Source organism: Hakea prostrata, chromosome 2 (genome assembly GCF_041222555.1).
Source record: "Hakea prostrata isolate BN-2017 chromosome 2, UWA_Hpros_2, whole genome shotgun sequence".
Classification (NCBI taxonomy): domain Eukaryota; kingdom Viridiplantae; phylum Streptophyta; class Magnoliopsida; order Proteales; family Proteaceae; genus Hakea; species Hakea prostrata.
Window position 1 is genome coordinate 3,599,305 of NC_142601.1, and position 15,430 is coordinate 3,614,734.

General features: G+C 37.1%; 1 protein-coding gene across 1 annotated transcript; it reads right to left on the bottom strand.

Annotated features, from left to right (window-relative positions):
- Window positions 1–12,413: 12,413 nt before the first annotated feature.
- On the bottom strand, window positions 12,414–14,470 carry LOC149023316 (exopolygalacturonase-like). The gene is made up of 4 exons (XM_089142735.1): window positions 13,835–14,470; window positions 13,467–13,756; window positions 12,803–13,028; window positions 12,414–12,638 (listed from the first exon to the last, which is right to left on the bottom strand). The coding sequence occupies exons 1-4, from the start codon at window positions 14,468–14,470 to the stop codon at window positions 12,414–12,416; spliced, it is 1,377 nt and encodes a 458-aa protein (XP_088998861.1).
- Between the last annotated feature and the right edge of the window lie 960 nt (window positions 14,471–15,430).

Genomic DNA, 15,430 nt, shown 5'->3' on the forward strand with positions numbered 1-15,430 from the left:
GTGAAGGCAGGGCTGGTGGACTCTCTATTAGCCAATGGGAATTTAGTTAATTCTTTTTTAAATCAAGGGGTTTCTGCTAATGAGGTGTTGGTTTTGGGTTAGGACTTTTCTACGAATCATTCTTCTTCGACTCCTACCTAGGACAACGAACCTTTTGAACTTTAAAAAATCCTTGATGCGGATAAGAGTTCTAAATCTCATGGAAACCTTCAATTGGATGATGGTTTTGATTTTAAAAATGGTGTGGTTATTGGTTTAGGCCACAAATTTTGAATTTCAAAAATCCTTAGATGCAAATAAGTGTTTTAAGTTAATTGGTAACTCTCCTTTGGAGAGTTTTCTAGTGGGACCCGAAGAAAAGATTGAAGATTGTGATTCGGCCAAGCATTTTGAGTTTCAAAATGTCCATGTTGCCGGTAAGACTTCTATTCAAATTGAAAACCCTACTTTGGGGTATTCATTAGTGGGAACCAATGATAAGAATGAAGGGTGTGATTCGGCCAAGCATTTTGAATTTCAAAATGTCCATGTTGCGAGTAAGACTTCTATTCAAATTGAAAACCCTACTTTGGGGGATTCATTTGTGGGACCCAATGATAAGAATGAAGGGTGTGTTTCGGCCAAGCATTTTGAATTTCAAATAGTTCATGCTGCGGGTAAGAGTTCTATTCAACTTGGAAACCTTACTTTGGGGGATTCATTGGTGGGACCCAATGCTCCAAATGCATTAAGAGATTTTAACCAAGGAAGGAAGGTATTTTAAAGAGAGTTCCTTAGGGGCTGACATGGCAACTAGGGAGAATGCGTTGGACTCTAGTGGGGCCCAGAAGAGTTCAACCAGATTTGAAAATGATGGAACGCTGCAATTGGAAGTTGTTCCTCCTCCTTCGTCTTCTATCTCAATGAGGGCTGAAGGGTCTCCTCGTCGGAAGCCTGGTTGTCCTAAGAAGGCTCATGCAATGAAGAAAGTGGCCACAAGTAAAAAGGGTATGTTGGCAGAGGATATCAAGAAGGTAGATGTTGCTTTAGGGAAAGTCTCTACTGTAAATAAGAGCCTCTCATTGGGAGAGGAAAGTGCTGCTCTGTAACTGTTGATATGAAGCTTTTCTTTTGGAATACTTGCGGCATTGGTAATGCGTCTGGTAGGAGGGCCCTTAAAATGCTGTTAATGACTCATCAACTAGACATTTTTTGTGTCGCTGAACCAAAAGTGGATGTCAATAAGTGCCCAATTCTCTTTATTAATAGATTGGGATATTCTTCTAATTTTGTGTATAATTTTTGGCTGGAGAAAGTTCCAGATCTTTGGGTCTTTTGGAAGAGAGAGTTGCAGCGGCCCTTTGTTCTCTCTTCATCTGACCAACAACTCTCTCTTCAATTCTAGTGGCAAGGTGTGCAATTTGGGTTATCAGTGGTTCATGCTTGTTGTGATAGATCTGATCGCAAACGGCTTTGGGAGGATCTTATTGTTCTCCCTTTGTTCAGCTTACCATTTTTGGTTATGGGGGACTTTAATGCAGTGTTATAGGTGTTTGAAAGGAGGGGTTCAGGTAGATTCCAACTAGGTGCAGCAGCTGATTTTCAAGCTACCATTGATGCTTGTGAGCTTGTTGAAGTTCCATCTTCGGGTAGGAAATTTACATGGTCAAATCAACGCAAAGTTGGTAATGTTCGTTCGGTCCTTAATAGAAGTTTCTTCAATGCTAGATGGTTTAGAGTTGTTTGGTGATTCTAAACAGATCACTCTTCTGATACACTAGTCAGATCACTCTTTGATTTGTGTCTTTGTTGACAAAGGTGTCAAATCGGTAAACTCTCCTTTCAAGTTCAATAATTTTTGGATGACTGGCGATTCTTTTTTGGAGGTGGTTCGTTTGGCTTGGGTGGAACCAGTTGTTGGTGATCCCATTTTTGTACTAGCACAGAGATTGAAGAATGTTAAGCAACGTCTTAAAGCTTGGGCAAAAATGACATTTCCTAATCTTTTTATTGAAGTACAGCAAGCGGAGAAAGATCTAGAATCCTTTCAAACTAACATTGATCAACTTGATATGACAGATGAATATTTTGATCAAGAGGCTTCCTTGAAGTCAAAACTTGTACAAGCAATGGTCTCTTCTTCAGCAAAAAGCAAAGGTCAGGTGGTTAAGGGAGGGAGAAAGGAATTCAAAATTTTTCCACCTCTCAACTAAACTTCGAAGGAATAAAAACTCTATTAAATCTTTGCGAAGAATGGATGACACTTGGACATCAAGTTCGGTTGAACTGCAGGATTATGAGGTGACTTAGTTTGAAAACTATCAGAAAACTAGTTCCTACTTGGGTCACCCAGAATTGCTGTCTGTGATTCCAAAAGTGCTAATGGATGATGATTGTTTATTATTTGAAGGTTTGCCTTCTAATGAGGAGATCAAAGGAGTGGTATGGGACCTAGATCCTGACAGTTCTCCAGGAATAGATAGCTTTTCGGGAAGTTTTTTCCGCAAATGCTAGGATATTGTTTCAGCCGATTTTGGGGCTGCAGTTCGATCCTTCTTTCGAAAAGGGAAACTTCAAAAAGAGGTAAATAATTGTTCCTCACTTTAGTCCCAAGGTGGAGAATGCAGCTACACTGGACAAATTTCGGCCTCTATGTATGGGAAAAAATTTTTTGCAAAGCATTGTCAAAGATAATGGCTTCTCGGCTGAGTCCTCTTTTGCCTAAGCTTATTTCTGAGGAGCAAGGAGCTTTCTAGAAAGGTAAGATGATTTCTGAAAATAATGTTGTAGCTTCCGAACTTACAAATATTTTACATTTTTCTGTTAGAGGGGGAGGGATGGGAATGAAGATTGATATTATGAAGGCTTATGATACTCTATCATGGGAGTTTTTATTCTTGGTCTTGAAGGCTTTCGGATTTTCAAATAGATGGGTTGGTTGGATTCATGAGATGCTTAAGACTACTAGAATCTCAGTTTTATTGAATGGTGGACCAGTTGGATTCTTTGGGGTTGAGAAAGGGCTTCGGCAAGGGGACCCTTTATCTCCTCTTCTTTTTCTTCTTACAGAAGAGGTACTATGCAGGGGCCTTCATTCTTTGATAGCTGCTGGTAGATTGAGAGTTTTGCCAGGTCCCAGGGGAATAGAAGTTCCTTCCATACTAATGTATGCTAATGATATTTTTATTTTTTCAAATGCTACTTATGTTATGTTAAAGCTTTGAAAATTTTCTTATTGAAGTATCAAGAATTTTCAGGTCAACATATCAGTTTGGAGAAGAGTAAGCTTTTTCTTGGACATGTGTCTCCTAATCGGAAACAGAAAATTGTGGACATATTAAATATCCCAATTGCTCTCTTTCCTAGTTGATATCTGGGGGTAGATATTTTTTAAGGAAGAGTTAATCGTGTCAGATTGTTGCCTATTTTAGAGAAGATTAAGAATCGGCTACAAGGATGGTGTGGAAAGCTGTTATCTTTGGTAGGTAGAGTGGAGATGGTACATTCAATTATTTCTAGCATGCCGATTCATAATTTTTCAATGTACTGGTGGCCTAGCTCTATTATTTCTCAAGCAAAGGCTTGGATGCATAACTTCATTTGGACAGGGAATATAGAGGCTATGAAGAAGGTTACAGTGTCTTGGGCAAAACTATGTACTCCAAAATATGAGGGTGGTTTGGGTATTCGGAGATTAAGAGATGTCGATTTTGCTTCCTTATGCAAGTTGGCTTAAATAATTTAACATAAACACTCTGGTTTTGCTCACTTTTTAAAGGGGAAGATGGTAGACAAAAGGGGAAATTTAAAGATTTATGGGCAGCAGTCATCTTTAATGTTGGGATTGAGGAAGATTTGGGGTTTTGTTCAAGCTCATGAACGGTGGTCAATTGGAGATGGTCAAAATATAAATTTCTAGTTTGACAGATGGTTGGGGAATTTTACCATTGCAGACTATGTTGGTATTCCTCTGGATCTAGCAGGTCATTTGAAATTGACTGTTGCAGATTGTTTACAGCAAGGGGAGTGGAGATTTTTGTCAGTGGACAATGCCAAATTTCAAGAGGTAATCTCTCTTATTATGTTATATCTTGTTCCTTGTGCTGGTTTTGTTGATGTTTGTCATTGGCAAGGTTGGGGGGGGGGGGAGTTTAGTTTTCGATCGGCATGGGATCTCTATCATAGAAAAGGAGAACAACTGGAATGGGCAAAAAGTATTTGGAAGACTTCTTTGCAACCTAGACAACAAGTTTTTCGTTGGAGACTTTTTCATGATAGGCTACCTGTTGATGCCTTGTTGACTCGGAAAGGGATAATGCTAGCCTCTCGTTGTAATCTATGGGATAAAGCTTTAGATGACATAGGACATCTCTTTCTTCACTGCTCATTTTCACATGGATGTGGAGAAGCTTTTGCAGCAAAGTTTGGTTATAGCTGGACAGTAAAAGATTCGATTGTAGAGTCGTTCAAGGCTTGGAAACACCAGGCTTCAAAATCTCCTTTATGGACTGCTTGGATTAATGGATGTTGTTTGCTTTTATACTTTCTTTGGATGGTCCGCAATCAAATCCAATTTGAAAATTTAAATTTTAGGACTGATGAGGTGGTGAGTTTAATTTTTTCAGACTTAGTACAATTTGGCTTTAAAACGGATGGGAGAAAAGTAACTCCTACCGTTTTTTGGATGCAAGAAGATTGGGCCTTCACTTCTCTGTCTTTAGTGCGGCTCCTCCACAAGAAATTTTTTGGTGTCCTCTTGCTGCAGGATGGGTAAAACTAAATATTGATGGGTCTTCTTTAGGCAATCCAGGAAGGTCTGGAGGTGGAGGAGTATTTCGAAATGAAGTTGCTGCGGTGGTTTTCAAAAATTTCCATATTCTTTTAGATGTTAAAACCAACTTTGAGGCTAAATTTAAAACTTTCATTCACGGATTACATTGGGCAAGGCATTTACAAATTACAAAGTTTTGGGTAGAAAGTGATTCAAAAATTGTGGTGACTTTAATACAACAAAAGAAGATACCTTGGTATATCTTTCATTTGTGGAGAGAGTTACAAGAATATTTGCTGACTATAGATTGGAAGATTTCACATTGCTATCGTGAAACTAATATACTGGCAGATTTTTTTTACAAATTCAATAGCTAGGTCAAGAAATTCAGTTATTAACATTCCTTGGTCAGCTTCAATCCTTAATGAACTTGATGTGGATGCCTCTAGATGTCCTAGATTTCGTTTTATGAGTTAATGGTTTTCTAATCTGAGTAGGAACCAGCGAGGAAGGGTGTATTGGGGGCAACAGTTGTTGCGGGTAAGGGAGGTTGGTTCCTTATAAGGTATTAATTGATATTTTTTTAATATTTCTTCTTCGCTTAATATAATGATCCTTTTAGAGAAAAAAGATTTGGGAATAGTATTTCTTGTACCTATCATCTTCTTTATTTGATCAGTGACCGGGAAGTCTGCTGAAGTCGTTTGAGTCTTTGACAACCACTCTCTCATGCGCCTAAAAATTTTATTTATTATTATTATTATTTTTTTTTTGTGGTTATTGTTATTGTTGTTATTGTGGGGTCCAAAAACTCATATTTATCATCCATATAAGAGATCATACTTATACAGTAATCAAGCAAGCAATTGTTTGGTACCAAGATCATATTGTAGAGGTGATGAACGTGAATGTAAAATGATTATGACGTTGAGAACTTTGTCCTTATACGTTTAATTCTAAAAGGTGCTGATACAGATATTGATACTATTTAGTTTGGAATCAAAGACATTCTTCATTAGTTACACATCCTTCGAACCACATAAGCAGACACAATCAGCTCTTCCGCTTGACTTGGTGACAGGTGGTGTTGCTTGCATATACTCTTTACTATTATGTTCTAATTTCTTTCAGTTCTTACAGTAGCAGTTGTAGAGTTTAGACCTGCGACAATTTAGAACTTCTATGCCTTTCAAAGTCTCTTTATGTGTTTCTCTTGGAACCAAGTGAAAGATCATTCAATCTAATATTGTTCAACAAAAGGTCCTTGAGCAACAAGGAGGGCATGCGTTTGGATGTCACTTGTGGCCTTGGTCAAGCTCAAAATGAGATGTGTTTGTAGATAACTGCTCGTCTACAACCTATGTTCCAACATAGCAGCACATCTAGTTACTCTTTTAGCCATTGTTTCTCTTTATGTTTAAGATTTATTCACTACAGCTCTTATCTTAAGATTGCGTTATTATCCCATGAGTTTTCTTCAACCTCTGTGTAGCTCCACCTCTTCTTCAATCTCCTCTATCTCAAGTTTTATCCCTGTTACACTTCCCCAGAATCTTAAGGTTGATCTCCTTTATGATATCAACTGTCATTGATCATGAAAAAGTACCTTTAGCAAATCATATGCATCCTACTAGTTTCCCCCTTTTAAATCCTTAGTCTATACCTTCACCTCTGCTCCAAGTCCATACATTTATCATCTTCAATAAAACTTTAGCAACTCAATAATGGACTTGGGATTAATATTTTCTGGTTGTTTACTCAATCTAATCTTTCTTTAAAATTTTCTTGAATAAAAAATGTTATATTTATCTCTCATCTAATATCAAACTAATTTTATTTTAAAGAGCAAAAAAAATCTCATAATACAGAGTGGATTTCGGAACCAAATATATATATATATATATATATATAATACCCCAGGATGAAATAGTGGGGGCAAGAATGAAAGCCAAAACCCTCCGCTAAATTATTTTATTAAATTTCTTTGGCCACATAATTTAAAAGAATGATAAATTATTGATAATGATATATTTTTTTTCTAAAGGAAATTAAAGTAAATATACAAATACTCAACCCTATAAAAGTTAAATGCAAACCAAAATTTTCATTGGTAAGAGATGTAAACCAATATTTTTTAGGTAAGAGATGCAAACAATGGTATTTAGTTACCTATTAACAAAAACAGACATTTTCTTCATAATACAAAATCAAATAACAAAAATTGCTTGAAAATAAAAAATAAGGATGAAAACTCAAACAAAGAAAAGAGCCAAAAAAGAAACAATGAATAAATTGAGAAAGAGAGGCTTAATTGGGGGGGATTTTTTTCCCAATTTTTTTAAGCCCCCCCTATAAAAGGGGAAGAGAATAAATAGGAAAAAAGAGGATAGAGGAGAGGAGATAAGAGAAAAATGGGATTGAAGGTTAGTTTTAATTAGAAATAACATTTGTTTTTGAATACCTATTTTTTTTTTTTTAAAATTTTTTTTAAACCACAAAAAAAGAAAAGGAAAAAAAAAAAAAAAGAGAAGAGGGGGGGGGGGGGGGGGGAAGAAAAGGGGGGGGGGGGTGGTGTTTTTTTGGTATGGAAAATAACAACCACCCTTTTTTTTTTAAAATTAATAATAAAAAAGGGGGGGGGGGCAAAAAAGGGAAACCTCACGGGGGGGGGAAGAAAAAAAAAAATTTTTTTTCCAACACCACGCATTTTTATAATAAATTTTTTTTACTTGAAAAAAAAAAGGATGAAAACCCAAACGAGCCATGAATTAGATGAATTTATTAGTATAAAATAAGTATAAATGGCTTTACCAAATTTGAACTTGTCTCCTAGAACGTTACCCAAGGCATTACGAATTACCCTTTGAACAATCTCCAATGTATGGGTTTTAAGTTGCAGCAGCCTCTGCTGGCTTCTCCCAAAGGTGTTGATTGTGCCACGTAATTAAAATGTGATAGAATGGTTGAGAATTAAACATCGGGGGTTTACTCGTAAATACTATTTTTTATTTATAAATTTTAAGGGTTTAAGGTTTATTAATTTAATAAATCCCTCATTTACCCAACTCATCAGACACTCTCATCCAAATACTACAAACCTGGATCTAGTACCTGCTGAGTGTACGGGATTCCTCACAGGTTGATTCGGAAGGAAGTGTTGCAGGCAGTGCTTCCACAACAACGCCAAGAAAATTGCTTTATTAAGTACCATTAAAGATGAATCTTTTGCGCCCCCTTGTGGAGAGATTCTTAGTTTCCGGCCCCTTTCTATTGCTGGTTGGTGTTAGATCGCTTGCAGCTTAAGATAACTATTAATATTTAATGATTTTCTTTTTTTTGGTGAAAATCCTTTCATTCCAGAAAACTAGGAAAAGACTTAAAAGGCTGGACAAGAAATACCCCAGCTTCTGGAGAGGAAATAGGCCAAAAGGTCCGCCTAGAAACGGGCCCTCATAGCAAGAGAATGGGCACATTCATTCCCATCTCTTGAAATAAAAAGGAACCTACAAGAAGTAAATTTGTCTTTCAAAGACAATACATCTTCATGTACGGTAGAAGCTGTCAAGGGGGGTGGATCAATACTGATGCCGGCCAGATATTGCTGAAGGCCTAGACAGTCAGTATAGATGTTAACCTTAATCCATCGATTTCCTTAGCCCAGCACATAGCCTACCTAATCGCCAATGCTTCACCAGCGAATATAGATGGCAATGAACACGGTGTAAAACATGCTGCTCTTAGTTCGCCCATGTTCCAAACTCCAAAATCAGCACCTCCTACCCCCGATTCTGGACATCCTGCAGTATCACAGTAAATAGAGCACATTTCCAAATCTTGAGTTGGTTCAATAGCTTCCTGGTTAGTGTTCAAGCAATTCTTTGAAGCTTTTCCATTATAAGTCCAGAATTCATGGAAGGCCATCTCGGCTTTGACTACGACTTCCAACAGTTTCTTCAATGGTGTCTCCTTTTCTCCATTAAACTGTAGATCATTTCTGTGTAACCAAAGGTACCAGCAAACAAAGGAGAATTGACATAAGATTTCTTTACTGTGCTGCTTAGATGTAAAATGAAGTGTTCCAAGCCTCCAATATTCCTGGTAGTGATATTTCAGTAGTTGTTTGTAATAGAAACTCCAGACCGCTACCCACCCAGACTGCTCTAGAGAAGTGGCTTGAAACAATACATGGCTCCTTGTTTCCTCTACTTGACCGCACCATTTGCATAATGGTTCCACCTTGATCTGCCTTCTCAAGAGATTTTCTGCTGAAGCAATACCTTCTTCACAGACTCTCCATATGAAATTCCGAATTTTAGGCAACATGTTGCATTTCCAATGTCTCTTCCATTCCCCCTTCTTGATACTCTCCCATCTGTGTCGCCTTGAGGATGAAAGTAAATTGTTGCATGTAATTTGATTGGTAAGAACAACTTATGATTTTCAAAATCAGACCTCTCAACGGTTTAGAAAATTCACAGGAAATGGAAGAAAGCCCAGTGGTTTCTTGTGTGAATATGAAAACCCAAATCGCAAAACCCGAACGTGATCAGTTAGAATCTTCTCCTCAAAATTGTTCTGAAGCTCAGGAAGATCGTTGTGAATCGAATGAGTTGCCTGATCATCAAATGGGGATTCTAAAAGATATCTAAGTTATTGAGAGGGACTTGATGGCCATTGCTGAAACCTTCACCGCCCTTTTCTCTTCTCTCTATCAGCGGACTGCTCTAGTTTCTTGGAATCCTGGTCCCAAGTCACAGGGATCTGAGCATGCAATATGAAACTGGGGATTTGGGAGTCAGGTAAATGAGGGGTCTGCTTTAGTAAATTAGCAAACTTTGAATCCTTAAAATGCAAAAATAAAAAATAGTATTTACAAGTAAACACTTGTCATTTAATTCTCAATTGTTCAAACATAATTGGATTATGTGGCGCGATCAACGCTGCTGGCTGCTGCAAATAAAAATACGAGGATCGCTCTCCGCTGTTCATTTTTATGCGATTAAAAGAATTGCACATAAAAACAGCTTCTTCTTTTTTTTTTTTTGGTTAACCTATGAATTTATTCAAAAGCAAACCAGGCAAAGGTCAAGGAATCCTAATTACATATGTCTTGGAGCCATGCAGTGGATTGGAGCTAAGTTGTTGAGCCGGAAACCAACAAGCTTTCGAGGCTAGAGTATCTACCACATTATTGGCTTTTCTAGGGATGGAAAAGTAATTACATAACATCATTAAGTTTGCCAAGTAATTTTGAACATCATGTACTCTGGAGACAACATTAAGTGATAGGCTTTGGATGCACTCTATTAACAATTTGAAGAGTCTACGATTATCAGTCATAAGTTGACCTCATCGAGGCCTTCTCCAACAGCGAAAAGGAGGCCTAGACGTATTGCTATGGCCTCGTCTTACACTACGAATGGAAAGCAGATGGGCTCTTAGTGGGTTAAGGTTCACGCTATCTCTAAAGATAAAGCACAAACAACCAGGTCTCCTTCTCCAGTACTAGAGGCATCACAACACATCTGCGTCCTATTTGCCATAAGAATTTGTAGGGGCCTCAAACATAAGAAAATAATTATTTTCTTTGAAAGAGAGTGAGTGTTGAGTATGGAAAGCAACAAGATTGCGTGAACATTTAAGTTGGAGGTTAGTTTGCATTGCTATGCTTTACAAAAGATGAGACTATTGTCTAAGGAAGTGTGAGATTATAAATTTGACTCCTTATACCTTTGAGACCAGTCACATGAGGTGATTAATATTCTTTATTGCTTTTGGCTTTTGGTTTGACCCAAATGATTTTTTTTATTAAAAAGAAAATATTACGTAGCTTATCTACATAATAAAAAACTTTTGTACACTACAGAATAATGGTAAAATTGTCTAAATATTGGGATATGACAGATCACTTTTGCAGTTGATAGGATTTATTAATATATTTTCTTTTGAATTTTTTCTATTTTAAGTTGGAGGATATTTATTCGGTTTCTTTGGACCTCTTAGAGAAATTCCAAATGGTTGTCTAGTGTTTAGTTTTTCTTGGTAAAGCTTCGAGTGTTCAGTTGTTTATTATTATCACGAAAGGATTGTCGAGGCACCACAAAGTAATTAAGTAATCAAAATCAAGGTTTAAAGTATCACATGATACCATACGATTATAGCCGATACGTATCCATATTTGACCCAATCGATACGATACATCTCGATACGTCTCTATATTGAATTATACTAAAATACATCAGCCAGAACGATACAATACTCGATACAGGACGATACGTCTCTTAAAATTACCTAACCGATACGATACTCGATACTGATACTTTAAACCTTGATCAAAAGGATTGAGAAGTAACCCAATTGTGGTAGAGTTATTAAAGATGAAATATCAATTATTTTTTAATTTTAAATATCTTTTAAGATTTTGGTGGGCAACAAATAAAATTAGGGATGATTACTATTGGCCCCCTGTACTTTGATTTTATTACTATTGTATCCCCTGTACTTTTCAAAATTACTAATCCAACCTTCAACTTTGTTTTTAATTACTATTGCCCCCTACCGTTAAGTTCCGTTAGTTAACTGATGATGTGGCATCTTTATATTTTCTCAAAAACCCCCAAAATACCCTTATACTTATCTTTTACTTATTTACCTTATTGTCAAGTTACAGTAGTACCCTTAATTAATTGTGGACAAAAAAAATAACTATAATCCGTTTTATTTTCCAAAAAAAAAATAATAATAAATAACACCACCAAATAAAGAAAGAATGATTGAATAAAACTCAAATAGAAACCGAAGAGGAAGGAAAATCGAATTCAACTCAAATTGGAAACTGAATATCACCTAAAAAATTTTCAGACTAAATGAAGCTTAGTGAGGGTGGGAAACCAAATTGGATTTGGATTTTGCCCATTTCATTAATTCAAAATAAATGAAATTTAGGGTAAAATTGACATTTAATCTGGTTTTATAAATGGGGAAGCATCGTCTTTTGATTTCTTAATTTTAATGAAGGACAAATTAGACATTACATATTCAAATTTAACGGCAACTTAACTCCGTTATAAGGAAGGGGGGCAATAGTAATCTCGTAAAGAACAGGGTTTTATTAGCAATAAAATCAAACTAAAGGGGGGCAACAGTAATTATCCCATAAAATTACCATATAGTTGTACCAAATTATTTAAATTTCATACCGTATGTATTAATGACATGTTACATACGTTGTCTTTTCTTATTCCTTAAACTCAAAAGGAATTAGGTGACAAGTGAGGTGATATTTATTAATCAAAATTTGAAATAATGACATTGACATCGTTATATTGTCCCTTCCCTTTCCTTCCCCTTCCTTCTGGCTACCAAAGGAAGTTGAAGGAAAAGAAAGATGCAATTGGAGATATACCCATCATCAAAATTAGAGTACTTGAAAAGAAAAATGAAGCTCATTTTATTGAACTCCGAATCAAGTCAGAGAGAAGTTAACAAGTAGCAATGTCCAAACAAAGAAAATGGTCTTAGATGCTTTTTGCCTTCTGAAATTCCTACTTTGTTGGGCTGGTCAAACTAACTAACCAAAGCCTCCAACCAGAGTAATCTCAATTTAAGAACAAGGCACAAATAACCAGGCTTGTTTGTGTGTGAGAATTCCAATCGAATGGGCTCAAAAACACGAAGCTGGCATTTGAACACCAGAAGCAACCCCTTTTGCATTTGTGCAATTTGAAGTGGTTGCACCACTAGCCAATGTAGATTTCAAGTTGATATCAACAAGCTCTACCTTTTCGCATGGTACATCTTGACTACATGAGATGAAAACTGCATCCTTGGTGGCAGATGTACCCCTGATATTCTTGAAATGAATGTCTGTGAGCTTCACACGGGAAGGCTGTGCATTGAGTAAGGACAATATACACCATTAGTAATGTTAGAGACCTTTTATAAAATCAATAATTACTAGTCCTCAAGGAAAAGGAAAAAAAGAAGAAAAAAAACTCAAGGAGTCAAGATTTTCTTCTGTGACACTATCTTTTATGAGCTTATTGAACTTACCTTGGTGTCGCATTTATTCTTATCACAATATTGTTGGGTGACGATGATGGGATTTTGTACATTTGTCATGACAATATCCTCAAATATAACGTCAGAAACGGTGTTCTCTGGTGATGCTGGCCATGTTTTGATCCGAACACCATTATCAGTCTCAGTTAAGGTGCAGTTCTGCACCCTCAAACCCTTCACTTCCTTTTCATTTGGATTCTTTCCAAGGCTTCCCAAGCTACAAAACAATGAACACAATTTGCTTAAATTCAATTAAAGCATGGTTCATCTTCCCCCTTTACATGAGTCAAGCTTGCCTTAAACCTGAGCCTAACCATCATAGTCTTAACCTAAACCTAGCCAACCCATGCTAGGGCCGAGCATATGGGCAACCTGATCATTCTTTTTTTTTCTTGCTCTACTCCCCCCAAAGAAACAAAGAGGAAAGGACATGGAAGACATGGACGGCTCCACCGTTTCTTGGATTGTGCCCAAACGAAGAAGCGGCTCGGTTCTCATCTATATAGAGGGGGTTTTTCTTCATTTGGCCCATGTGGCCCAATAGTAGTAACATAGTTGGGTTTTCTTAGCACCCCCGAATTATATTAGATCAGTTTTCTATACTAATTACTTGGGAGATTTATTGAAGTATTTAAGCATGATTAACAGTAATTACCTGATGCCATGACCTGGTCCACAAATGACATTGGAGACAACAATGTTGGAAGTACCCGCTCCGATGGACACGCAATCGTCACCCGTTCCAATTTCACTATTAGTAACAGTGATGCCGGATGAGTCGCCAATGTGCACACCATCAGTATTTCGGCTTGTTTTAGGGGCTTGGATTTTAACATCATGGACTGTAAAGTCACTGCTTTGGCCAATAACTACGTGAAAAGCCTTACTGTTAATCAGAGTTATGTCGCTTAATGATCCACCAGTAATTGAAGTAAGGTGCAAGCTCTGCAACCAAAGTGAAAGTTAAGAAAGGGAAATAAATATTATTTTCCATCGATTTTCATGTACAAAAGAACTACTCACTGTTGGGGCCATTTTGCAAGCTGCATTCGCGGTATGAACACAACTTTTGGGCCAAGTGGCTTCTCCTTGACCGTCCAAGGATCCGGTTCCAACCCCAGTGATATTCAACTCGCTCAGTCCTTTAAATGTAATCCATGCTTCACTAGATTCCATGGTTGATGGAGCTATTAATTTTCCATTTATCTCAACACGAGGAGATTTCCTGTTTCCGCAAGGACCACCAAATGTTATTGAAGTAAGAGAATAGTCTCCTTTCGGGACCACAAGGGTAGCAGGCTCTGTAGATTTACATGCAGCAGCCCACGCATCAACAAAGGCCTTATTGTTATCTGTCTTTCCATCACCACTTGCTCCATACTTGGTGACATCAAAAACTGTACCTTGTGTATCATTTCCTGATGCAGATCCGGAAGCATTTCCAGATGTTGGTGCTAATGCTGGTGTTGAAGCATTTCCTGTTGTTGATGTTGGTGATGGCGCTGTTGATGGAGTTGTTGACGGAGCAGGAGTTTCACCATCTGAGGTATTATTTCCATCAGTTGATTTTAGAAGCCGAAACTCAAAAATTCTAGCTTCAGCCTCCCATAGAAGGAAACCTAATATACAGATTAAGATAAGATGTTGGCGTGAGCCCATTATCAATTCTCCAATAAAATTTAATTATTTGAGCTAAAAGAAATTGAAACAACAAGTCACCAAATGAGATGGGATCAAGTAGAACCTTAGACCTTGTTGGGCAAGAGGCTCAACCGATCCCAGCTCAATAGATTTCTGGTAGACCTGATTCAAGTTGTGATGCTTTTTGGGGGATCTGATATTTATACCCTGAATTTTCAACCTAAGTTGGGCAAAACTATTTTAGCCATGAATTTTTTGGTAGAAATTTGTATCAATGAATTTGGCATGAGAGAGAGAGAGAGAGAGATCCATTCAACTTACTATTTTTGTTAATATTAAATTGTGGTAGGAAATTCACCTACAAATAGGAATGTCCTGCACTTTCATTAGGAAGAATAAAGGGAAAAAGGAAAAGTAATATGAAGTTTAGTATGGTTGATTTTTATCCACCATTGGTAAATTTACGGACTCCACATGATAAAATACCAATAAGTTTGATGTGGTCATTTTTTATTTACCATTGTTGCAACTCATCACTTAACCCTTTTATACCTTTTTTTTGGGTCAAAAGCAAAAAACTTAATCATATAAAGGATTCAAAGCTAGGAGACCTGGACAACAACAACCAAGTATCACTCATGATAAAAGGTGAAACATTCCACCAAGACCTAGACATAGAATAGCGTCTTGTCACTTAGTAAGAAAATAGCAAAAGTATTTGAAGACCTAGATGTATAATAAAAGAAATCCCCAACCAAACTAGAAGAGATCCTAAAATATCTCGCACTAAACTAAGACGTATCCAATCTAAAGAGGAAAGAAGTTCCTGCAAGGATAAAATCTCTCGAGAACAGTCCGAAATGACTTGAAGCTTCTCCACCCCCCATAGCCTTTCCTAGAAGTAAGCCATCCCGAATAGCATGGAGTTCCATTGCTGTATTCAACAAACCTATACAATCCTTGCATTGAGCAGCCATA

What these genes read in the sequence shown, in the direction of transcription:
- LOC149023316 (XM_089142735.1), bottom strand. Translation starts at nt 14,470, where the DNA reads ATGGGCTCACGCCAACATCTTATCTTAATCTGTATATTAGGTTTCCTT. An exon ending in CTTGCAAAATGGCCCCAACA is followed by an intron (nt 13,757 to 13,834) that starts GTGAGTAGTTCT and finishes CTTTGGTTGCAG; the next exon opens with AGCTTGCACCTTACTTCAAT. An exon ending in GGACCAGGTCATGGCATCAG is followed by an intron (nt 13,029 to 13,466) that starts GTAATTACTGTT and finishes ATTGTTTTGTAG; the next exon opens with CTTGGGAAGCCTTGGAAAGA.